Source organism: Eretmochelys imbricata, chromosome 5, assembly GCF_965152235.1.
Source record: "Eretmochelys imbricata isolate rEreImb1 chromosome 5, rEreImb1.hap1, whole genome shotgun sequence".
NCBI classification, from domain to species: Eukaryota; Metazoa; Chordata; order Testudines; family Cheloniidae; genus Eretmochelys; species Eretmochelys imbricata.
The window spans coordinates 99560310-99585896 of record NC_135576.1 but is presented as its reverse complement, the minus strand read 5'-3'; the positions used below and the strand labels follow the sequence as shown (position 1 = coordinate 99585896).

General features: G+C 42.1%; 1 protein-coding gene across 1 annotated transcript in view; it reads left to right on the top strand.

Moving 5' to 3' along the window:
- Positions 1-25587, top strand: part of ENTREP1 (endosomal transmembrane epsin interactor 1) — a 44669-nt gene that overhangs the window by 4694 nt on the left and 14388 nt on the right. The window contains exons 2-8 of the mRNA XM_077816412.1: positions 276-332; positions 11482-11592; positions 13877-14005; positions 14552-14659; positions 14817-14950; positions 23540-23669; positions 25069-25147. Of these exons, the coding sequence (XP_077672538.1) occupies positions 276-332; positions 11482-11592; positions 13877-14005; positions 14552-14659; positions 14817-14950; positions 23540-23669; positions 25069-25147 (748 nt within the window). The remainder of the gene's footprint in view (positions 1-275; positions 333-11481; positions 11593-13876; positions 14006-14551; positions 14660-14816; positions 14951-23539; positions 23670-25068; positions 25148-25587) is intronic.

Genomic DNA, 25587 nt, shown 5'->3' with positions numbered 1-25587 from the left:
GGTAAGACATTATTATAAGTGAAGTGTCTTATCAACATTGGCTCTGATTCTCCACCCATTTATGGCAGGGTTACACTGGTATATTTCTACTGAAGTCAGTGGAGTTACTCCTATGTGAGAGGAGAGTCAGACCCATTCTCTTAAACAAGGAGTTCCTTCTAGAACTCTAAAGTTAACAGCGTCTTTCAATGTATTAGTGTTGGGTGATGAGGCTGTAATGGGGCTCTGCCAACATGGCGGTTCAGTCTTGCATAATCGTGTTTTTGTTCTTGTAGGTGATCTTGTCGGGAATCATAGGATTAACCACATGGAAGAGACCAGTGGTACTTTTGGTATGTATCTGCTAAAATGTGTTGTAAGGGAAATGTCACAAGATGCTCTTGATATAACAGAGATACTGATAACGAGGTTAATTTCCTTCCCCTTTAAAAAACGCTGGAATTATTGAATGCATGATCAATGCACACAAAGGGGTATATTATTCTCTCTGTGCACACAGCTCTTGTTAGCAGGAATAGGAGTTACGGGACTATACTGAGAGGAAGCAATACTATTGTAATTTTTATAGAGCTTTTCACATTCGTGTAGGTATTTCCTAAAAGAAGTTATAGGTTTAGAATAACCATTCAAATCTTTGTATCCCGTGTTGTTTCCTGGCCCTATATTTTTTCCACTCTGCTTTGTCAGCACTCCAGCAGAGTATATCATTTGTGGGTAATGCTATTCAAGTTTCCGTAAAGGGAGTGATTTCAGGACTGATCACTCAGCTGTAATATACCGGTGACTACTACTACAGCGGAGAGGTCACCCTAAGTACTACTGTCTTATATAATCCGATTTTGTTCTGCTACAGATATTTAAGAAATTAAGATATCACACTCTTTTGACAGAAGTAAATAAATGTACAGGGTATGTAAGCTGTACCTAACTCAATATAATAACTCAAGTGCTCTTTGTGTCTGTGGGTCTTGATGTCTCAGGGGCCTGGAAATGGGATATGAAGCCTTTCATCACTAGATCGCTGTTTCAGCTCTGTTTCAGGACAAGAATAACCAAAAGTGCCACGTGACACTTTTTTGTAAAGTGGGGTGGTCTCAGTCCAGCTCTGCTGGTGTCTAGGAAGACAGGCCAAGGACTGAATAGGTATGTAGAGTGAGTTACTTTCTCACATTGGTGGGACAGTGTGTAACTTGCTCTGCTACTGTCTATGTCGTACCAGTTCTGTGAATAAATAGAGAAGTTCAGTATCTAGGGCTCTCAATCTGCAGTTTACACACGCACTAACTTTGTTTAAAAATAAATACAAATACCATCTGTCTTTAAAAAAACAACAAGGATTCCGGTGGCACCTTAAAGACTAACAGATTTATTTGAGCATAAGCTTTCGTGGGTAAAAACCCCACTGTCGGGTTTTTACCCACGAAAGCTTATGCTCAAATAAATCCGTTAGTCTTTAAGGTGCCACCGGAATCCTTGTTGTTTTTGTGGGTGCATACTAATACGGCTACCCCCTGATACTTGACATCTGTCTTTAAGAATTTCAGTGCTGTAAGGAGCTTGGTGTTTCTGTATCTGAAAAAAATGATACAGCAGTTGAGGTCTACTACAGCTCCTTATTATCTCCTTCTCTTCTACTGTCTAATCCTTCTTTCACATTCTCCTTTCTATAGCTTACATGGATGATTTCTTGTTGTACCTGAGCACTGAATCAGCACATTTACCCTTTTATTTACATTCATAACAAGTATGGCTCTTCAGTATTTTTCATTTTTGTATATGTGTATGTTTTATTGAAGTGTGATCTCCTCCCCTCTCTCCAAGATCCAGGACAGACAGTTAATGGTTCAAAAAGAATCAACATTCATACCATATGGGTTCTTTAGTGCAGATGGATTGATTTCATACATTGTCAGTAGATAGTTTTTGGATTGGACACCAGTACCATTCCAGAAATCAGGACAGTCTCAGGTATATGCTTTGAATTGCCACGGGTTGTATTGCATCACCAGTTTATGTTAGCATTTGAACCATGTATGTGAAAAGATTTGGGACAGTGTGGAATAGTTATAACATTAGTTGTTGTTGGGCTAATGATGATCATTATTCTTTCTTCTATAGCTGTGTCAACATTAAAACCCTCTCTCATGCTCATGAGCTAAAAGCTTATTATCATCTTTCTTTTTATGCATAACTATGCTTCGAGCTGCTATTTCTTCAGATAATACTCTACCATTTTAAATGCTTTTAAAATTCTCTCTTCTTCCTGAAAAACAAGTACTGCAGTTGTCTTGAAGCTTCCAAACCAAATGTTAAAGGTGATGACATTGTTTAATTTGATGTACTGGTAGATTAGAAGCTCTCAAATGTAGTAATTAAAAATTGTCCAAAGAGCTATTTGGGCTTATTCTTTTCATATTAATAAAATAAATCTTTATTTCCTACTGACTGCTTGTATTATTCTGCTTCTGCAGCTCGTTATCACTTAGCAATATTTAGGCAATCTTATAAAGCAGCACACATTTTTCCTAACTCTCCTTTCTATACACACGTTTAGGTAAATGTCACTGCCTCGGTATTTTATTTGTATGTGACCAAATTAGGATAAATTTGACACAGGTTTCTTAGGCCCCATCTATACTATAAACAGAACTGTGAGGGGTACCCTGTGTGACAGGGTGGCTTATCCTAGGGGCTGGAAAGCCTGGTGCTAAGACAACTTGATCACAGAATGCCTGCGGGAAAACAGACAACTTGCCACAAAGAGCAGAAGGTGAATACAATAATGGGAAGGAGAGCTAGGCTTAAGTGATGATAATGAGCTGGAGTGAGAGCTAGATAGGAAACTTGGAGCAGGAAGGAAAGCTTTCCAGGCAGGGAGGCCTGGGAAGAGACCTTGACTAACCCGGGAAGTGATTGCGAGACCCAGAAGAGATCTTAAGAGGCTAGGTAGGAAGTAGCGCAGGGAAAAACTGGAGCACAGGTAAAGGAACAGACCTATCTGGTCAGTACAGGGCCCTGGGCTAGAATCCAGCATAGAAGGTGGTACTGTGTTTCCCTACCAGCCCCAAAGAAGGGGGTGTACAAGCCCACTGCAAGGGATATTGAGCCTATCAAGGGAGCTAAAGGCTAAGCCAAAGACAGGCTGAGGAATTGCTCAGATTGGGTGGAAGGATTTTGTTTCTGTTAAAGACATTTTTAGACTTTTAAGTTTGGACAGTGGTGACCACAGAATGGGTAGACTTAAGATGGTAACCTGGCTGGAGGGCTGAGTTACTGACAGAGAAACTCCCACTGTGCTGTAGTGACCATTGGCAGGGGGTGCTGACCCAGGGACAGAGCTGTTATGCCATACCTGGCCATGAGGGAATACCTAGTGCTGAGTGAACTGATTTACATTCAGTTACAAATTTGCAGCACAGTTGTCCCGTCCCCCTCCCCCATTCCACTGTTTAGATGGGAGCTGCTTTTGATCCTGAATCATGGAGATCGCGATACAACCCAAGCTTTAGCACAGATGGGGAACATAGTAAAAGAATAAATAAAAAGCTAGCTCCTATACACACTACAACTATGTTAAAAGAAAAGGAGTACTTGTGGCACCTTAGAGACTAACCAATTTATTTGAGCATGAGCTTTTGTGAGCTACAGCTCACTTCATCGGATGCATACTGTGGAAACTGCAGAAGACATTATATACACAGAGACCATGAAACAATACCTCCTCCCACCCCGCTCTCCTGCTGGTAATAGCTTATCTAAAGTGATCATCAAGTTGGGCCATTTCCAGCACAAATCCAGGTTTTCTCACCCCCCCCCTCCCCCCCCCCCCAAACTCACTCTCCTGCTGGTAATAGCCCATCCAAAGTGACCACTCTCTTTAAAATGTGTATGATAATCAAGGTGGGCCATTTCCAGCACAAATCCAGGTTTTCTCACCCCCCCACCCCCTTTTTTCAAAAAAACACACACACACAAACTCACTCTCCTGCTGGTAATAGCTTATCCAAAGTGACCACTCTCCTCACAATGTGTATGAAAATCAAGGTGGGCCATTTCCAGCACAAATACAGGTTTTCTCACCCCCCCACCCCCTTTTTTCAAAAAAACACACACACAAAAACTCACTCTCCTGCTGGTAATAGCTTATCCAAAGCGACCACTCTCCCTACAATGTGCATGATAATCAAGGAGGGCCATTTCCAGCACAAATCCAGGTTTTCTCACACACCCCCCCCCACACACAAACTCACTCTCCTGCTGGCGATAGCTCATCCAAACTGACCACTCTCCTTACAATGACAGGTTTCAGAGTAACAGCCGTGTTAGTCTGTATTCGCAAAAAGAAAAGGAGTACTTGTGGCACCTTAGAGACTAACCAGTTTATTTGAGCATGAGCTTTCGTGAGCTACAGCTCACTTCATCAGATACCTGATGAAGTGAGCTGTAGCTCACGAAAGCTCATGCTCAAATAAACTGGTTAGTCTCTAAGGTGCCACAAGTACTCCTTTTCTTTCTCCTTACAATGTACATGATAATCAAGGTGGGCCATTTCCAGCATAAATCCAAGTTTAACCAGAACGTCGGGGGGGGGGGGGGGTAGAAAAAAACAAGGGGAAATAGGCTACCTTGCATAATGACTTAGCCACTCCCAGTCTCTATTTAAGCTTAAATTAATAGTATCCAATTTGCAAATGAATTCCAATTCAGCAGTTTCTCGCTGGAGTCTGGATTTGAAGTTTTTTTGTTGTAAGATAGCGACCTTCATGTCTGTGATTGCGTGACCAGAGAGATTGAAGTGTTCTCTGACTGGTTTATGAATGTTATAATTCTTGACATCTGATTTGTGTCCATTTATTGTTTTACGTAGAGAGTGTCCAGTTTGACCAATGTACATGGCAGAGGGGCATTGCTGGCACATGATGGCATATATCACATTGGTGGATGTGCAGGTGAACGAGCCTCTGATAGTGTGGCTGATGTTATTAGGCCCTTTGATGGTGTCCCCTGAATAGATATGTGGGCACAGTTGGCAACGGGCTTTGTTGCAAGGATAGGTTCCTGGGTTAGTGGTTCTGTTGTGTGGTATGTGGTTGCTGGTGAGTATTTGCTTCAGGTTGGGGGGCTGTCTGTAGGCAAGGACTGGCCTGTCTCCCAAGATTTGTGAGAGTGTTGGGTCATCCTTCAGGATAGGTTGTAGATCCTTAATAATGCGTTGGAGGGGTTTTAGTTGGGGGCTGAAGGTGACGGCTAGTGGCGTTCTGTTATTTTCTTTCTTAGGCCTGTCCTGTAGTAGGTGACTTCTGGAGATGGGCCTATTTGTAGAGTAGGCAAGGCCTTCAATGGTATATCAGTGAGGATGCTTTGGTAGTCTGAAACATACTGTGATTTTAGCTTCAAGTCTTTCAGTTCTTAGGCTCAGTCACCAAACATCTTTGCAATTCAGTTTTTAGCATTTGACGAGTGGTTTTCCTGTTTTGTGGGGGGTTATTTCCCCCAAAGTTGGCAGGAGATGTTGGCTTCCACAGTACTGAGTTAGGCATCGCTCACATCTTTATGGAAACTATTCCTTCCTGTCATGAGCTTCTTCCTCCCATGAGCTCTTACATTTGACCTTTAACTGAAGTGTTTTTTTCTAAAATCACATCAGTGGCTCAGCTGGTTTGGTAACAGACAAGCAATGTGGTCAACACCCATCTCTAACGCGTCACACTGGTCGCGGCAACAACGTCCTCTGTCCTTACGTGCGTGTGCGCTCTCTCTCTCTCTCTTTACTGCTTATGTTTAGCCAGTGGTTTTTTATCTATGGCCCATAGACCAATGGTGCTTTATGCAGCACTTTCAAATGATCCCTGTAGCTGTCTGTGTCCTATTGGTGAAAGCATCTATCCATTTTCAAGCAGTGATGCATAGTGTTAGTTGCAGTCCTGTCCAGGATGCTTTCTAAGACTTTTCCTTGGCTTGTCGAGCAACTACAATAAACTGCTAGAATCACACACATCTCTGCATATTATGTGGCTGCTTTGTCAATCTTATTGTTTCGATTTTCTCAAGGAAAAAACAAGCCTGTGTTCAAATATACGGATGACACTGCAATTGGAGGGATTACAGACACATGAGAGGACAAAACCAAACTGCTAAGTGACCTGGAAAGATTAGAGCTGCAGGCAATGGAGGGAGATTCAGTAAAAATAAATATTAAGTCCTATGCCCAGGGAGAAGAAATTAACAGTATAGATGCAAACTGGGTGGCTGTAACTGATCCAGGCAACTTCACCAAACACATTACGGTTCTTCTAAAAAATGACTGTAAAAATGGCATTGTATGCTACTGTATGTAGTGCCAGTCAGTGATTTCCATTTCAGATGTGCTCAGCTTTAGAGGTCCTTGATTCCCTGCTTGCTCACCTGCTGAGGCAGGGGCTGCTGGAGACCTAACTGGAGGGATAAGCAGTGAAAATTGAAGCTATGGACATAGGCCCCAATCCTGCAAATGCCTATGCAAGCACTTAACTTTTAAGCAGGAGTAGGTGCTCAGACTTAAGCATATGTGTAAATATTTGTAGTATTGGGGGAAAGGGTGAAGTGTGTTTGTGCTCTGTGTTCATCTGCGTTTAGGAAGCAGATATTACTAAATTAGGTCAGTATAAATCTGACTCCTTCCTCTTCTGCCATCCAGAATGCCTATTGATATCAAAGGGAGTTAGGTTCATATAAAAGCTGCAGGACTGATTCCTATGTGCAATAATAATTATAATTTAGATGTATGACACACTAAAATATTTTACATGTAGTTTGAACTTATTTTTATATACTCAAATTATTCCACACTTAAAAAAAAATTCCCTTCACCAATTGATTTTAGGAGTCTGGCTACTGTATCTAAAATATGGCATAATATTGCTTTTAAAATAAATTATTTATTTTATACTTCTAAATTAGTATTTTTTGTCTTGAGCTTTATCACAAATTTCTGTATAATCTCTCAATAGTTCCCATGGCTGATGGGAAAATTAGCAAAATTATAAAATTAGTGCTTGCTTTGCAGCTGTGTATCTGAAGGAAAATGAACACATTGACTTATTTTCCTAACAAGGATGTGTATTGTTTACACTGGTATAATATTTAATGATTATGAAAGAAGTATTTTTGTTTCATTTACTGTCAGCGTGCTTGTTTGGGGCCTGATCCAGCAATATGTTGTGTGTGTGTGAAAGTCAGTGAAAGCAGTCTACCTGTGCATGGTGAATTGTGGGGTTATGGCCTTATCTTGTAAGTTATTTCTGTTACTTGGCCTCTTCCTGCTCTTGTTGAAGCCACTGGCCAAACTCACATAGACTTCAGTGACAGCAGGACCGGCCTCATTGGCTGAGAGAATTTAGATCCATCCTGTGTGTGTATGTTCTTTTTTGCTGGAAAAATCATTCAACCAAGGCCTTAATATAATGCATTTTATTTTCATATAGTCTAATTCATGCAAAAGTACCACAACACTTTTCATAGCTTTGTACAATCCATACATATCTAGTACTAAAAGGATTAAGGGCAGTAGACCAAACTGGGCATGCAGCTGACGCCAGAATTTGGCATGTTTCTATTTTTATCACTGCAGTTCAAACTTGGTCCCTATGTATTTTGACTTTTAAAATAGCTTGTTTATCTTCAGCAGTGTTTTCCATATGTTAACTCTCCTTTATTCAAATAAATTTGCCTTCTCTGACTGCAGAGAAAGGGGGGTTTGATTCATAGCCCTACTTACCATTGTGTACTGAGATCCAGTTAGCCCATATAAAGGGCTTCTTTCTTCCTTGGGTAGATGCATAGTCCAAGTTAAATTTAGCAGTAAACAGTCATAGAATAATTTGCTTGAAAATTGTAATCAATTAGTTAAGTGTCTTGGCACTTTCAAAAATTTGCTCCGACCCACCTTTAACCCAAGTCAAATTATGGTCATGTACTAAGCCAAGAAGTAATTAAGAAGTGAGGGTACATTTCAAATATCTTTCTGGAACTTATCAGTCAAACTTCACTATCTTCAAGATTAAAACGCTTCCTGATGCTCCTTCTCACCAAGAGATGCTCATTCATCTGAAAAAGAAAAACAAAAAACATCTTGGACATTGGCTTTTGGAGTGCACCCTTTTTGTTGTGCTTGCAAAATGGATGGAGCATTACAGTGAGTAATATACACCAAGCTCTGCAGGGAGCAGGAGGAGGTGAGAGTTGCTTCCTCTCTGGACCAGCTTTGATAAACTCTTATTTCTACATGCAGGTGACTATGTTAGTGAACGTCATAGTTCCAGCCCGGATAAACTGAACGCCTCACTGTTATAGATTGGGTACAGTAGCTAGTTTCTGTAGTCATAAGAAGATTCTATGTACGTAACAGAACCCAGACCAGAGCTGTCTCCATGTAAACTAGGATTTACTGAGAAGACTTTCCAAAGTACATGCTGGTATGCTTTTTTTGTATATGTAACAGAGTAAGATTTCTCTCTTTGACTGATCCTTAATTATTGTTTTTAACTTCTGTATTTCGTTACTCCTTCTGAAACTGGAAACCTGCATTTGAAACTAGGAGGAAAGGGTTAAGCTTTTACTGACTAAGATATGATGGATTCCATGCAGAATAAGCAACTGAGTACTAATGTATCCTTGGCATTGTCCATGTCGAAGTTAAGGTCACTGAAGACAATGAATCCTGGCAGATTCCAGTACCATGCTGAACAGCCGGTCCATTAGTTGCTCCAGGAAATTGGCATGGTTTTCATCTGAGGCTTGTAGATCACTGGGAATGTTTTTGTTCGTGGGGTAGAATATCTGCTGTATCTGAGCTTGAAGAGGAAAATGAATTCTGTTTCACCTCCTCTTTTCTCCTTTTGACCTTGCTCTGAGGTCTTTCATGGCTTGTCACCATGGGCAAGTAACGTCATCCCTCAGGACCTCAGTTTCCCCATCTGTTAAAAGGGAATAATGATACTTGCCTCCCTTTGTAAAGTGTCTTGAGATTTATGGCTGAAAAGTGATATTTGGGTGCTAACTATTATTATTTCTTTAAGAAACCTTAATTCTTGATTTTTGGAGATTTTTCCTTGAAGCATATGTCATTTGTTTTCTTTTTTTTTTTTTTTAATAAAAGCAATTGAACCTGAATGACCTCACTTTAGATGGACACATTTCACAAAAAGGTTCTTAAGTGACACCGCTTCCACTTTCTTTTTTTTAACTTGCTGTAGATCACCCCATTTTAAGGGATAGTTTTATTTGGCATTTTCCCTCTTTTGTGTGTGTGTGTATATTTGACAGCACTCTGGGTTAGATGCACAAAGGGCACTTAGACTCAGTGTTGTAATGCTTAACTTTTATGTGCCCTGCTACCTAGTGGAATCTGCAGTCCTGAGTTAGGTGCCCAGGCTGCCGAGAGAATGCATGGGGAGAGTTAGCTGCCTAAGAATAGGATTCACAGAAGCCGGTGAGTTGGGTGTGGGTTTGCCTAAGCTAGCCAATAGGAAGTGCTGAAGAGAGGAGTGTGCCTAAGCCCCACACTTCAAAGGGCCTGAGATACTTAAATCCAGGTTGGAGTGAGACACCTATCTCTGCTTGAGATTCACAGCCATGAAGCCTCTCCTGGAGTAAGGTGCCGAAACCCTTTCTTGCTAAAAACAATAGGTGGTGGTGTCCTCCTCCTTGTAACTTTTAGCCCAATGGTCAGCGTAATGACCCAGGATGTGCAAGACCCAGACAGACCTGCCCCAGAACACCCTATAGCCCTGTGGTCAGGGCACTCACCTGCAAAGTGGGAGACATGCGTTTAAATCCCTGTTCCACATTAGGCAGAGAGGGAAACCAAATACATGTCTCCTACATCCTGGGTAAATGCTCTAACCACTGGGCTAAAGGCTATAAGTGGAGTGGCTGCAGCACCACCATCACCACCTCCTCTGGCTGTTTTGTTTGGAGCCTGATTTGTTAGGCAGCTTCTGAGCATGTCTCCTGTATCAGGCCTTGCAGGTGAAGTAGGTGAGGCAATGCCTAGTTTGAGGATCCCATAGGGGCTTAGGTGTGAGCGAGGTGCCTGGACTGAGGTGGCTGTGCTTATGTCCCAGGGTAGATTTTTAGGTGCTTAAGGGACTTTATCCCTGGAAACTTAAGAGCCTAGGGACTTTAGGAGCTTACAGGGTTAGGTGGCAGCAGAGCAGGGATTTTGAGGGTCTAAATATTGGATTAGAATGGCATTAGGTACCTAAATTCTTTTTCGGAACAACCCTTTTTTGTAGAGTCACTTTGTTTTCCCAGTGTAATGAGTCAGTTTTGCTTCGTGGCTGTGTGTGTTTCACATGGCAACAGTGGAATGAAAAATAGGAAAATTCAAATGTAATACTATAAAAATTAGCAGGCGGTCTCAAGGGCAGGTATTTTACATGGAACTACTTTTAACTCATTTATTCAATTGGCTAGGTTTCCAGTGTTCCTGTAGCAACTGGAATTTAAAAGCATATTTTGTAAAAGATGACTGTGTGTTTTTCATGTTCTCTGATTGAGTTTTGAGTTGAGGTAATTCGGGTAACCTTGATGAATGTATAGGAAGTGGGTATTGATTCAACACAGCTCTTAGTAATGAGTTAGTTACAAGTAATGTTTAAATCAATTCAGTATTGGGGTGGAAAACAAATAGATGATTTTTTCTTATGTTCTTATGATGGTTTTACAGATCAGAAGCATTGTCTGTTACGTGAATGGAGGGATTCTATTTTTGGTAGTAGAGGGGAAATAAAATATTAGAATTGAAATTCTTTGAATGTGTCTGTTTCCTAGTTGTATTACGTCAGATACTTTGAAGTATTTGCCCTGCAAAACAGTTTTGAAAATTGCCCATGTTGAATAAATGGTGCTGCAAGATGTTTCCGCCTCAAATTTCCTGATGATCCAGTTGTGTTGAGAGGCTAATCTAAAATGGAAGTTGGGAACTCTACAAATCACTCTTTTCACCTGCAGGAACATCTTTCAACTAGTCAGGGTGCTGGCCGTCTAGGGCTTTTAGACAATTTGCAGGAATCAACTGAAAATATCTCTCTCTCTCACCAGTAGAAAAATAACCTTTTAAAACTGGTTCAAAAGCTCCTTCAGCTCTTTTAAATTGCACTAAACACCAAAGTAACTAACTATTTCTTGCAGTACTAATAAGAGAATATTACTGTACCTATAGGTCTCTGTACTTGACCTGCAGGGCATATAGTCTGCTGCTGTACAGACTCTGAGGAAAAAGGGGTAGACAACAAGTTTTGCACAAAGTTCATGTCCAAAATAATTGACAAGGTCAGTCCTTTTTGACAAGAAAGCAGGGATGAAATCCTAGCCCCACTGAAGTCAATGGGAGTTTTGCCCTTGACTTCAATATGGCCAGGATTAGTTTACTTATTAGTTCACTATAGTTCACTTCATTATCTTTTTTCCATTGCTGTTAACTATGTTTTTCTGTTTCAGGTTAACCTGTTTGTTTTGCTGTCTGTTGTCTGTGTTCTCTTGAACCTGGCTGGATTTATTCTAGGATGTCAAGGTGCTCAGTTTGTGTCCAGTGTACCAAGATGTGATCTGGTGAGCAGACTTGGTAACTCCTTGACTACATATCACATACTGCAGCTGGCATTGCTGGATTTCTAAGTGTGCTGATAGATTAATCTGTGCAGCAAATCAAGATGTTGTGAAGTGCAACCACTGAGTAGCAAAAATAAAAATAATACATATTGACTTAAGGTTTGATTCAGCAAAACACTTCAGCATATGCTTAACTTTAACCATGTGATATATTTCCTTATAGCATGGAATACAGCCATTCCAAGTGAGATTAATGCATGCAGCAATTCACAAGCATTTCACAGAGTCTAAACACTAAATTCGTTCTTATAAAACATACCTATTTTGACCAAAACTAACATACAGGTGAGCTGGTTTAGTTTCCAGCTACGAGTTTGTTAGTTCTTAGCCAGCACCTACGGCCTTGGCCAGAGCTGGCACTTGGTTTACCAGTGTCACAATATCACTGGGTAGAGCTCTTTAAAACTAGTTTAAAATAAATAAAATTGGCTATTGAAAAGTCTCAGACACAAATCTTAATAGCTATAGGACTAGGGGAAATATTTAAAAGTGTGTTGTTGAAACAGTCATTGCATTGGCCACATCAGGGCTGCCATGCATGCATATGATCCAAGTTCAGGCTGTTGGTCCCTGGGCTGGTCGTGCTGAGGAGGCACTGTGCTCAGTCCTTAGGCAATAGGATGCCCCTTGCTCTTTAGCAAACCCCTGTGGCTGGCCCAGAAGTGGCTTTCTTGGTCACAGTAGGAGCCGTGTCCTGCCTTTTACAGCCTGAAGTACAAGTTGATTCAACATGGAGCTGTTCAGTCACATTTAGAAGAGAATGTGGGAAGGAATCCCAGAGATACCTCTGCCTCTGAAATGTTGGTGAACAGCACATCCTGACAGGGTGATATACTTATTTTATATAGTGGATAACAGCATGATTGCGATAAAGGGTTTGTTTTATTATCTGGAGAGAATATGCAGTCTGAGAAGCATGAAAGAGCAATCAGGCCTAATTCTTATAAACTAGGAAAATCATATTTAATTAAGATGATGTACAAGACAGCGTTCTTTTTTCAGTTCATTACACTTAGTAGAACTCATGAAAATAAAATATTAAAAGGTGAGACCAAATAAACTACGTATTAATAATTGACTTGTTTTACCAGATACTCAGAACAATGACTATAAAAGGGGGGAGCATTCTGTAGAAAGATGGGGAGAAGGCAAAAGAGCTCTCAGTAATGTAAAGAAACAGCAAAATGATCTAAACTAAACTGAAGTGTATGGGACAGTGGAGATCCCACAGATTTGATAGGTGTTGATTTGTTGGGGCTTATGAAGATTTTGACCCCCTACCTGCCCTAGATTTTATTAACAACATATAATCCTTTACTTCACAGGAAGCCAATGCAGCTTCCAGAACATATCAGTTGGAGTAATGGTATCAAATTCTGGTGCTTACAAGCAGTTTGGCAGTCAAAGTCTGCACAAGTCCCAACCTATTGAGAGAGATATTGGAGAGGAGGAGAATAATTCAGACAAGAAATTTTAAATGCTTCATTGAGAATCTCAGTGCTCATCTCTTCAAGAAACCATAGGCTGCAGCTCAGAAATGTCCTGAACATAAGATAACTATATGATCTGGTACACATGGGGAAATACCTCTAAAGTTGTGACTGGGGAGAGTTAGGCAGTTAATTAAAAGCATTGAAGAGAGCTGCCTATATAAATTTGTACTTGGAAATTGAGGTGACAAAATGAACCTGAAAGTTTCAAACACAATTATAGAGCACAGGTATAATCTTACTGGGTTGTCAAGGAAAGAAATATTTTTCTTGGTGTCCGAAACATTTATTATTGGTGTAGTATTGTGCTAATGACCACCCAATGGGAGCGTATACTACAGATACAAAATATGGATTACATGTTAGTTTAAAAAAAAGACTAGCTGCTCCAAAAGTAAACCTGCTAGTGTAGAATCAAAGGAGATCATTCAGACATTGATGTGATTGTGAAGAATAAGACCGTGATTAAATATAAAGTAAATTCAAAAGACTTCATTATTAAATTCAAAGATTTGTTTAGATAAGAGAGAAACAAATATATCTAATGTGACGGTAATGGAACAGATAAATCACTGGCATACTGAACCATGCAGATTTGATTTTGTATACATATGATTAGGTAAGTCAGATATATTGTAGAGCATATCTAGCTGTGTATTAGACATCAAGATGTGTTGTGGGAAATTGCTCAGTAAATTAAATCATAATTCACATTATTTTTCTTACTGTTAAAGGTGGACCTGGGTGAAAGCAAAATTTGTTTCTGCTGTGAAGAATTTCACCCAGCCAAATGCACAGAGAAAGAGAATGCATTGAAGCTGTACCCAGTCCAGTCATGTAGCGCCGTTCACCTTCTACTCAAGGTACTGTGAAAGCAACACTAAAGAACTAATGCTTCGAATATCTTTACATCCCAGGGAGAAAATACAATATTAAAGTGTATTGGCGTTTGCCATATAGCAATTCCCATTGACTTCCAGCCCATTTCCTTCCCCAGGAACTGTTCTGGCTCCAGTGTAGTTTGTTCTTGATCTGCAGACTATGCTGGTGACAAGCACCTCCTCCTCTCTCCTGGTTCTTGGACTAGTTAGGAAAGCATGTGAGTTTCTGGCCCAAGGAACGAGGGAAGGGTTCCCACAGCAAGTTGGTGAGAAGGGTCAGGACTCCTGCTTGGAGAAGATTTGACCCTCTTTTGAGCAACCTGAAACTCCTCTGATTTCCCCCTCCCCTTCATTCTGTGCCCCCTAGTGGATCCTAATAAACCCTTAGAAATTAGCCTGATCCCACAGATCATCTGGAAGATTGAGTCAAAATATAGATTGCAAAGATTATTACTGTCATCCTCCTCCTACTCCCTCGACTTTCACAGATGTTTGATGTATAACTTTCATAATCTTTTTGCTCTTCAGAAAGTTCTCTTTGCTCTGTGTGCCCTCAATGCTCTGACAACCACAGTATGCTTGGTAGCAGCTGCCCTGCGTTACTTGCAGATATTTGCAACAAGAAGATCCTGCATAGTAAGTGAGTGCAAAGCACTATCTAATAGAACATAGTAGTAATGATCATAGAATTGCAGAACCAGTAGCCAGATCTTCTATATAATCTGTTCATGCTTATTTGTACATTATACCACGTAGAGAAGTTTGTTGGTTAACAGAGATTGTGTTTGATTAGGATGAATCTCAGGTGTCTGTAGAGGAAGTTGAAGAACAAGGCCGCATTTCAGATCCTGAGGACTTTATACCACCTGTGCCACCTCCATCATATTTTGCTACGTTCTACTCTTGCACACCCAGAATGAATCGCAGGTACAAAGCATGAAACCATCGTCTTTTCTATGTGTCTCTTATGGCAGGAGTTCTCAACCTTTTTCTTTCTGAGCCCCCGCCCCACTCCAACATGCTATAAAAACTCCCAGGCCCAGCGGAGGGTGAGGGGGGCTCAGGGTTCCTGGCTTAAGCCACCGGGTGCATGGGAGCTTCCAGGACGGCTCAGGGCTCCAGGCTGCAGGCCAGGGGGGAGGGGACAGCTCTGGGCTCCGGGCTTCAGCCCCATGGCTCCAATCCCAACTTTAGCCCCACAGGGAGCACTGTGGCTCCCAGCTTCAGTCCCATTGAGAGCGCTGGGGTTAAGGGCTATGGGCTTCAGCCCTAGAGCTCCACTCCTGGTTTCAGCCCCATGGGAGTGCCAGGGCTTGGGGCACTGGGGTTCAGCCACTGTGCCTCCTCTCCTGGCTTCAGTTCTGCTGGGACACCAGGGCTCGGGGCTTTAGTCCTGCAGGGAATCCTGAGGCTCGGGGTGCTGGGCTTCGGCCGTATGGCTCCTCTCCTAGCTTCAGCCCCACAGGGAGTGCTGGGACTCAGGGCTTCAGCCCCACTGGGGGTGTTGTGCTCGGGACTTTAGTGCTAGGGGGAGTGCTGGGGCCAGGGCTTCAGCCATGGGGCCCTGCAGCTCCCTCAAACTGGCTGGGGGGCTGCAGACCCTTGGTTGAGAACCGCTGTCTTATGGAACACTACTTAACCTCATCTTCTCAAAGACATTTCTTGCTGTAACTCATTGTACAGTACTGCCATGCTTTTGAAAGGATGGATGATGTAGGGCAATATAGCTACTGTAATTCCAGCTTGGCCTGAGGGCATAAATTTGCAGTTTTCATCTAAGTGCCTGCAAGCGCTTATCTCAAAGTAAGAGAAATACTGTAATCTGACATTATTGAGAATATCTGTGATGATGTGTAGATTCTTAATTGAGCCAGACCAGACTGAGAGCTAGACCCAACTGCTTTGCACCAGTCCTGATGCACAGAGTAGCCTTAAAGACAGCTCAGCTGGTCAGCATTGATATCCACCTTCACAGCTCCCCCTTGTGCAGGGAATATGACTAGGGAAAAGTCCCCTTGTATTCTGGTGATCTCTGGCTGCCAGAACTGTCCCCGTTAGGGGGTCACTACAGCTGGTATATCCTAAAGTAGCCCTAAGACCACTTCACTGGAGAATTAACTAGCATGATTGACACCCAGGCCTGAGTACCTGGGTTAGCCTAGCCTGAATGTGACCTACAGTGCAAAGCCCTACCTGCGTTATTGGGCCCACACTGGTTCATAGAATCATAGAATATCAGGATTGGAAGGGACCTCAGGAGGTCATCTAGTCCACCCCCCTGCCTGCTCAAAGCAGGACCAATCCCCAATTTTTGCCCCAGATCCCTAAATGGCCCCCTCAAGGATTGAACTCACACACCCTGGGTTTAGCAGGCCAATGCTCAAACCACTGAGCTATCCGTCCATCCGCCCTCCACCCCGGTTTTGCATTCACTTGTTTGTCTCTAGGCCTTCTGGGGTGATAGCTCATAGATTTCAGTGCTGCAGTAAGATGAATCACTCCATTCTTGCTAATCAATTGTGGGAGAACTTATCTGTCCTTCTAGGCCCACGGATGGAATTGTGTGAAGGCTTAGGAGGGCTATCAGCACAACAGTGGTTTAGCCTGCATCCTCCCTGCACAGTGCACAGGTTACCAGCCCCAGCAAAAGCAGCATTTGGGCTTTAGCCTATAGCTTCAGATGAGCCAGCTAGCCCAGAATAAAAGCACCACCAAACTTGGGAGAAAGGGCTTTTTGTGTGGACAGGAGGGGGTTAGCAGCAAACCCTGAGTAAGAGCCTAGCTTAACTCTGCTATGAAGACTCACCCTACATTGAGTGGACCAGAGCCTGGCAGCGTGAGGATCAGAGAGTTGCAAAGGTACCAATATTGCCCCTTTCCCAAGAAGTGCCAGGCACCAAATGGACAATTCTGAGGATCTGTGAGAAGAGCATGGCCTGAGGCCTGCTGTAGGCCATAGAGATAGAGATTAGTCATCTCAGTTCAGTGGAGGGCTTTGCATTTTATTGCCTGCACAGCACCTTTCCCAAGCACAAAGAGAGGATTTCAGTTTCCAGGGCTGCCAAACTTAGATAAAGAGACAGTCTCTGCCCTGGAGGGTTTATAATATAAAAGACCCAAACAGACTAAGGGAACACAGATCTAACATACAGTCAAAAGAAAATGATGTAGAACTGGAACAACCTTGTTAGATACATCTTTTGTTGTTGCACTTTCTTGTTGGTTTAACTATTTATTGAGGGTAGGGGTAGGGTGAGGGGAAATGGCAGACATGGAGGAGTTAGTACCAGGGAGTGGGAGAAGGAAGGAAGGGGGAGAGGAACAGTCGTACCTCATCACCTGCCTATCCATGTTCATTAGGCAGGGTTTAGAAGGCATTACAGCAAAGGTGAGTCTTAAGGAGGATAAAAGGAGTAGCTGTGTGGCTTTTACCAGGGAGTTTTCCCATGGGTAAATGTCGGAAAGAGAAAATAGGAAGGTGTTCTTTAGTATGTTCGCTTCAGATCCATAAGAATATAAATTGTCTCTTTCAAAAAAGTGTGTTAAAAATCATGTAGTAAATCCAGCAAGTTTCAGTTTTGTTTGTAGGTTTCAGGTTTCCACCCCAGAGGCCAGTTTATGCTTCTTATTGTAGGATTGGGGCCATAATCTTGCTGTGCCTCAGTTCCCTTTCTGTAAAATGGGGACAGTAATACTTCCATTCTCCCACCGTTTGTTGTCTTAGATAGTAAGCTCTTCAGGGCAAGAGCTGTCTCTCTCTGTACATACAGCACCTGCTACAATGGGGTACAATGTTGTTTGAGGCCTGTAGCCATTATTGTAATACAAATAATAGATATCCTAGGTGTTTCAAAAAACCAACCCCACCTGTGAATATTTGTAATAGTCACAGATTTAGAATATGGAAAAAATTCCTCTCCAAATTGCAGCAGTTTAAGGTAGGTCACAGTATGGCACTAAAGGACAGCGTACTGCTGGTGATGTTGTCTGTGAGATGATAAATATAACCAAGGCCGTGATCCTTGCAGCTATTAAAGATCCTACGGGATGATCCCATGTACTTTTCACAACTGGGTGTATATTAACTCTTGTGTCTTCTGCAAAAGCAAACTAGGTTAATTAATTCTGAGAAGAAATTAGGGCAGGCCCTAAAATAGCAGTTTCTGGCACCAGTATGCAGTTGAACATTTCCAGGCAGAGCTTCAGATCCTTCAGTCCCAGAATAGTGAGGTTTTATTTTTTGTCATTCTACAGTAAGGATTTTCATTAGGTAAATAAAATATTCTTATTGCTATTAATCTTTTCTAGAGATGGGCTTCAGGCTAGCAGAGAATGGAAATGTAATTACATGGCTTGCTGATGAAAAGGGTGATTCTGTGGTGTTACGAGGGCTGTTTTCAGTTATGGTGTATTTTTGATGGTGTAGTGAGCTCAGAAGTAGAAAGCAACAGACAGATTTAATTTCCTCTCTTGGGAGACTGGGAAACATGACTCTCCCTAGATCAGATCCACAGTGTCCAGCAATGTGTGATTTAGATTTGACCTGACCTTTTCTCCTCCATTACCCCGTCCCTCCCCCTGCTTGCGTATTGAATGCCAAGTAGGTTCAGTGACCTGCTTTTCTATCCCGGAACTACAGTGGGTTCAGCTTCCAAAACCAGATCAGCCTTGTTCAGAAGTGAATAGGTCGGGAGCTACCTCCAGGCGATGGAAATGCCATCAGTGAAGCACATTTGGGGAACTTCCAAAACAGAGATACTCTAATATAAAGGAAACATTGCAGAGACCAAAATGCATGCCAAGGACGCATTTCGAATGAGCACATATCCTCCTCCACCCTTCAAATTGCAGAGCCAAATCCATTGTTGTTGAAGCCAGTGGATTTTTGTTTGTTTGTACATCCATGCAATGTGCTCTCCCTGAAACCTTTTAAATTTCTTATTTAATGCCAGACACAGACAACAAACTAACATTAGAGATGCGGTATGTTTTACTTCTACCTGTAATCTTGTTGTTTTACAAGGAAGCAGACATAGTAATTAAGTAATTTTTCAAGATTAGCATAATAGCAGTAACTGTTCTAGATTAGATGGGACCTTCCACAGGAAGAATATGGTAGAAAGTAAACACCCAGATGATATTTTCTGGGTGCGCACTTAGGGGTTGGACGGAGTTCTTGCTCAGGGGGCCATTAACTCCATTGATTTGGCTTTAAATTTTATTTGGGGGTTGGAGGGATTCCCCACAATGAAGATCTAGTTATTTAAAAAAAAAACCCTCTGATATTAAAAACCCATCATGCATTTTCAAACCTCAGTCCACGTCCTGGTGACTGATGTTATTTTCATGGTCACTAGACTTGCTACCTTCATCAAATCTAAAGAGATTCTGCGAAGTCAATGTCCCAGTGACATGGTTCAACTGAGAGTTTGGCAACGCCACCCTCAGGTTTGGTTTTGCAGATCTTGAACATGCAGCCAGCGTGAGTTAAAGGTCACTAGAGAGATGACAGTCCCTGGCTTTTTAGAGCAGTGGTTCTCAACCTTTCCAGACTACTATATCCCTTTCAGGAGCCTGATTTGTCTTGCATACCCCAAGTTTTACCTCACTTAAAAATTACTTGCTTACAAAATCAGACATAAAAATACAAAAGTCACAGCACACTATTACTGAAAAATTGCTGACTTTCTCATTTTTACCATATAATTATAAAATACATTGATTGGAATATAAATATTGTACTTACATTTCAGTGTGATACTTGAGCCTGTTTTTCACTTGTGAGCCTTGTCTGAAGTCCAAGCCTTGCCACCTGGGGCTAAAGCATGTCACTTAGCTTTGTGTGGCCCCCTGTGGCGTGGGGCCTTGGGCAGTTGCCCTGCTTGCCACTCCCTAATGATGACCCTGCACTTATGACCCCCTCCAAACCTGTCTCAGGACCCCTTCTGAGAGCTGCAATCCTCAGGTTGAGCAACACTGATCTAGATAAATTGAGTACCCCCTGGAAGATCTCTGATTATCCCTTGTTGAGAACCACTGACCTATGATGCTTTAGTCATCAGCCATGCTCTAAGAGGAAAGCATATAACCATGGCGGTAGAATCCACAAACTTATAAATGAGGCAAAGAATTGCTTGAAATGGATGTCACTTGACCACTGCATGAACAATGATGTTCTCCCAGAAGATGAGCTAAGACTCATCTTAGAGAAAGCTCAAATATTCAGTGAAGCATTTGAAGATGTGGAGAAGGGATACAGAAAAGAGAATGGAAGCACAGAATGGTCTGGCAGCACCCAATCACTCCATCATTATTTGCTAGAGCTTGTTTAGAGCTCTTCTCACTCTGCCCCTCTCCCCCCAGGAGCACAGGATGTAAGGGGAGCTCCATAATGCCTCTCACAAACCTATTTGGACACCCCAACCCTCAATCTCAGGGCTCTGTGTCTAGGGCATGAATTGAGACTGCTTGTTCTCAATTCCCCACCCTGGTTTTGGGTGTTAGGCTCTGGCAGGAACTGATGGTGTCTATTCTGCATTCCCCACCCTGATCTCAGTGCTTGTGGCATTTACAAAGCATGCCTGTTCTCAGGGACTTACCAGTGTGTCTGTGGTATCTGAACTGAACAGCCCCTCTTTGGTCTTAGGCTTGTTTGCCTGAGTCATGCTCGTTCTCATCCCCCTTACAGTCACAGTGCTGTTTGCCTGTAATATGGACCAAGTAAACCCGGTCTCAACTCTTCTGTCTCAGCACTAAGGGACTTAGGTGGGATCCTGACATTTGTGCTGCCCCATTTCATAGTTAAATATAGTGGAACAGCTCCAATAGGAAGGACTGAGGACACATTCTGTTCAAATGAAATGCCTTTGCCTGCATGTAATTTAGCTTTGCATGGCCCCCTGTGGCATGGGGCCCTGAGCAGTTGCTCTACTTGTCACCCCCTACTGCCAGCACTGCACTTGCAACCCCCCCCAAACCTAGCCCATGATTCCCCACTGGGGGTTGCAACCTCCAGGTTGAGAAACACTGATCTAGATGAGTTGAGTACCCCCTGGCAGACCTTTGAGTACCTGGCTGAGAACCTCGGTTTTCGAGGAAGGAGATGACAAAGGTTGCAAACCTTTTTGCTCTAAAGCCACAACCAATACAGAACTATGTCTTTGCCTGGGAGCAGTGTACCGGCCCTAATAACCATACAAAAAAAAGTGCTGGGGCCAGTACACTATTATTCTTCTACCCTCATGTAGTCCGTACTCAGAAACCACTTGTGAGTTTTAGTGTAAGATTTTACTGCAAATGAACATCTTAATCTGTAAATGTCTTCCACCCTTGATGCTCTCACTGAGATAGTCTGATGGCTTCTCCAGCTCACTAAAATCTTGGGACAAGCCCTGTGACGACAGGCATTTGTACTGTGATGCAGATGTTGGTAAAGGAGAATAGAAGGAATCTCTCTTGATGGACAGGGAAATGTTGCCTAGAATAGAAGGTTGGATGAATAGTGATCCTAGTTCCTCACTTAAACTGATACAAATTCCATGAGTCACTACTACACAAATTCCTCTTACCACCATAAAAATAGAGCATGGAAATAAAAAATCATGAACAAACTAAAGAATAAACAAAGAGAACCTGCCCCCCAGCACTCATGGGAACTGCTTAAGTATTAAACAGAGGAACTCCTTTTTTTTTTTTTAAATGCTTTTTTAATCCTATGTCCCCAAGTAAAATTTAACATAATGTTGAATCCAAGACTCTATATTAGCAAACGTTATAGGAGCACCTTCGCTAGATAAGATTAGATTAGTTTCAGAAGAAAACTGAAAGGTTCAGTAAGGCCTTTCCTTACATGAAGTAAATATACAGGGGACACATGTTCCATTATCATGGGTGATATTAAAACACCAGATTCAGTGTACATATGGAATACCTGAGAATTGCACAGTGATCATGTAAAATTAGCCTCTTAATGTTCCCTTCCATTGTTTAGCATAATGACAACTCATTATTTTTAGGGATGGCTGTAGTAGTTTGGTTAAAATGAGAACCAGCTTGAACTTCATGCTTTTCCCCAAAGTGAACTGATCCCAAACTTTTTTAGTTTTATAAAGGTTTGGCAAAGGGGCCACCTTGCTTTTCTTTCCCTGCTTCCCAGTCTATGTCCTTGACCATGAAACTTCACCAACTGATTCCTAAGTTTCTTTCTCCTCCCATGTTGCAAGCAGCTGACTATGTTCCTCTTTTCCCCTCTGCAACTCTTTTTAGGCATTTCCATTCCTGCTCCAATTCATCTGGATTTCCTCAATAACACTTTCACAGGCATTTCTCGTCCCCCACCTGTCCCACAACCCACTGCTACCTCCCCCTGCCCCCCAACACGCTCCCAACATTCAGGGTGAAATGTGTCAAACATACAGATATATCTCTGCCATAGTCAGCTAGAGCAGCTCAAGCCACAAAGTTTGGACTGGATCTGGAGGGCTCCGGTTTTGTTTTAGGCACAAACTCTATTGTCCACACACCATATAGGGGATGCTTGTTGAATTCCCTTTTTTTTTTTTTTTTGGTGAGCTATTGTATGTGATATAAAATTATGTTCCCACAATATGGAAATAGAAAATGTGAACAGCAGTTGGAGGTCAGTGAAAGTGAGGGTTTTAGTGGAGATTTCAAAACGCAGTGATTCTCAAAGTCAGTCCTTAGTGCTTTGTGAGGAAACAGCCCTTGAGATGTCAGTCACTAATGTTTGTTTATTCAGATGTTAAATATGGCAGGATAATAGCATGTAATCAAAAGTAACATTTACAACCACAGACTCAGCAGACATAGAAAACAGAGCTCCACTCCCTTATCCTGGATTAGATATCTCTAAGGGAAATGTAGGAGGGAAGGGCAGATAGAGATTTCTGTTGTAATGTTGGGTTACTGGGATCTCCTTTCATCAAAGACTCAACAGTGAGCTAATAGGATTCATCAATCATATCTGCGTCTATTCACTGACTAAAGTGTCAGGGACTAACTTTTCAAAAGTAGACTCTAAGCTTGGTGCCAGTTTCTGTGAGCCTGTATTTAGATAATCTAAGGCATGTGGTCATGAGCACCTCTAAGAGTTGCTGAACTCCCACTGACTTCAGTTAGAATTAAATTCAGATCACAGATATCTAATTTTGGCTGCCCCCATTTTTGGATGCCCAACCTGAAAGGATTATTTTTGAATGTTTATATCCAAAACTCTCATACCTGCATGAACTGGATTCAGTATTAAACTGAGAGGGATTCTCTTGGGGCAGACTCTTCTTTGGCTGTTTCAAAGTCCTTTTGAAGATTCTGGAGAGATGAATCCAAGACGTTTGTTTCCCATGGCATTCTGGAAAAAGCTTTTGCTGGTCTCTGCGTTCATGAACTTTTACTGTGAGCCTGCACAGCAGAATCAATGAAATTCTCTAGCTAATTGTATCTTTTTGCAGGTAGAAAGCTGCCTGGAGGAGGAGAATAATACAAAATTATTTTTCCTAGGATGCTTGGATCGGATGTTATTCCATTGCCACATATTTATGGAGCTAGAATTAAAGGAGTTGAAGTGTTCTGTCCTTTGGATCCCCCGCCTCCATATGAAGCTGTGGTGAGCCAGATCAGTCGTGAGCAGGTACAGTCCATGGGATTCTAGCAACCTTTCTTTACTACAGAGATAAGATTGAACTGAGAGCTAGAAGAACTGAATTTGTACATCTAGTAGTTCTCTATTTGAGAATGGCAGGATAGTACTTCTGGGTTACACAATCCTGTATCACTGCAAACATCAGTAGATAAAGTCTACCGGACTCACTTTTGCAGATAGTGGGAAATCCAGCAGAGGCATTTTCCTCATTTGGATTCTTAAGCATTTGTGGGGGGCATTTTTTAAGACCAAGTAAAGCTGGATACAACTTTGAAATGGATCATTCCTAAACATGAATCCATTAGCCTTTCACATATTTCTCCTCATTGCTGTTAGCATGTTTGATAGTGACAGCAGCTGTTTTCATGTAAAGCAGGGTATGGTGCTTACAGCCCTCCTCCTCATCTTATAATGAAACAAAGTCCACCTCTTCTTGTAGCTCCTTTTTAGGTAAATATAACTCTGCAGCCATTCGGGGCAGTCTTCTGTAATGCGACCACCAGGCTAAGGAAAGGATTTGCCTTCTGGAGGAGTGAATTAAACTGATCTTGGAGTGTTGAGCACTAGTAATTGAATGTGATTGTTCCTGACACTTGTACCACTACTCGTGCAAATAGTGATCAGCAAACAGACCTACTGGCCCTCTGCTTGTACATGCAGAGTACCGCAGAAACAGTGAAGTCATGGCTGGAGAGGGGCAGAAGTGGAGATGGGAGTTTGAGCTCTGCTGCGTGATCCCACTTCCTCCAGAGCCTTTGGAGACCCTACCACAGTGTTGAAGCACCAGGGGGTTTCTGCGGGGTGGAGTGGGGAGGAGCTTCTCTCTACAATATTCCCTCTCGCTAATTAGGGGATACCAATGGTTGCCACTGCTTGAAACAGTAGTAACTCAGGTTCCACACCAGCAACCTTCCCGCTAAGGAATTGTATGCACAAGCATGGCAGTATACCAAGAGGGAAGGGGCCTAAAGGACAGCATGGTGGGACAGCTCCTCAGTGGGAACAGGTAGTTTTTTCCCTGGAGATCCATGGGACTGGGAGTCCTCACCCCACAGCCTCACTGCTGGCCTAAATTCTTCCCACATGAAAATGTTTCAAGGAAGCTCTGCAAGGTATAATCTGGACGTAAAATAGCTGTATAATAATATTGTCTGAACTGGACAATGGATGTCATTTGTAAAAATGTATCAGTCTGGTTGTTGCAGAGAAATACGTACATACAGTACGTGGTTATTTTTATAAAGCGTTGCTGTGCACTGTTAAGCTATAGTGATTTTACTGTGGTAGATGCTGCTGTCTCTACGTGGTAAATGTTTGTAAAGTGCAAAGGGAACTTTTCAAAGGAAAGAGATTAAAATTTTTTACCATTGCTAATTTTGTATGCCAGGGAGGTGCATTCCAAATTCCAGATATGGCAGAAGCTGTCGTTGGCCCACCAGAACCAAACGATACACAAGTCTCTCAAGGTAACTGAGGATGACCTTAGACTGGTAGAACCGTTTTAAGTAATCTAAACTATCTAGCCCAGAGTTTCACACCAAAACTAATTGAACACAGCCACAGCAATATCTTGCTATGTGCTTATTGGTTTGAGGATGGGCACAGATTTACCAGCCTACAGATAAAGAATGGCACATAATAATTAATATTCTTTAAAATGCAGGCAAGTTACCTGTTATCCACACACTAGAGGGTGAGCCAGGATTAGCAATTGAATTAGAAAACAATGTGATGGAAAAGCATTTTTCTTTTTTATAAATATTTAGCTTCGGTGTTCCCCTGTCTGTGCCATGGCATGGGTGGTGTCCGGATACTGCTGTGGTATGTGTAGCCCATTGTGGTTCATTACAGTGCAGTGTCTCTAAACTGGAACTTCCTCTCTGGCTTGGTCTGCACTGGAAAAATG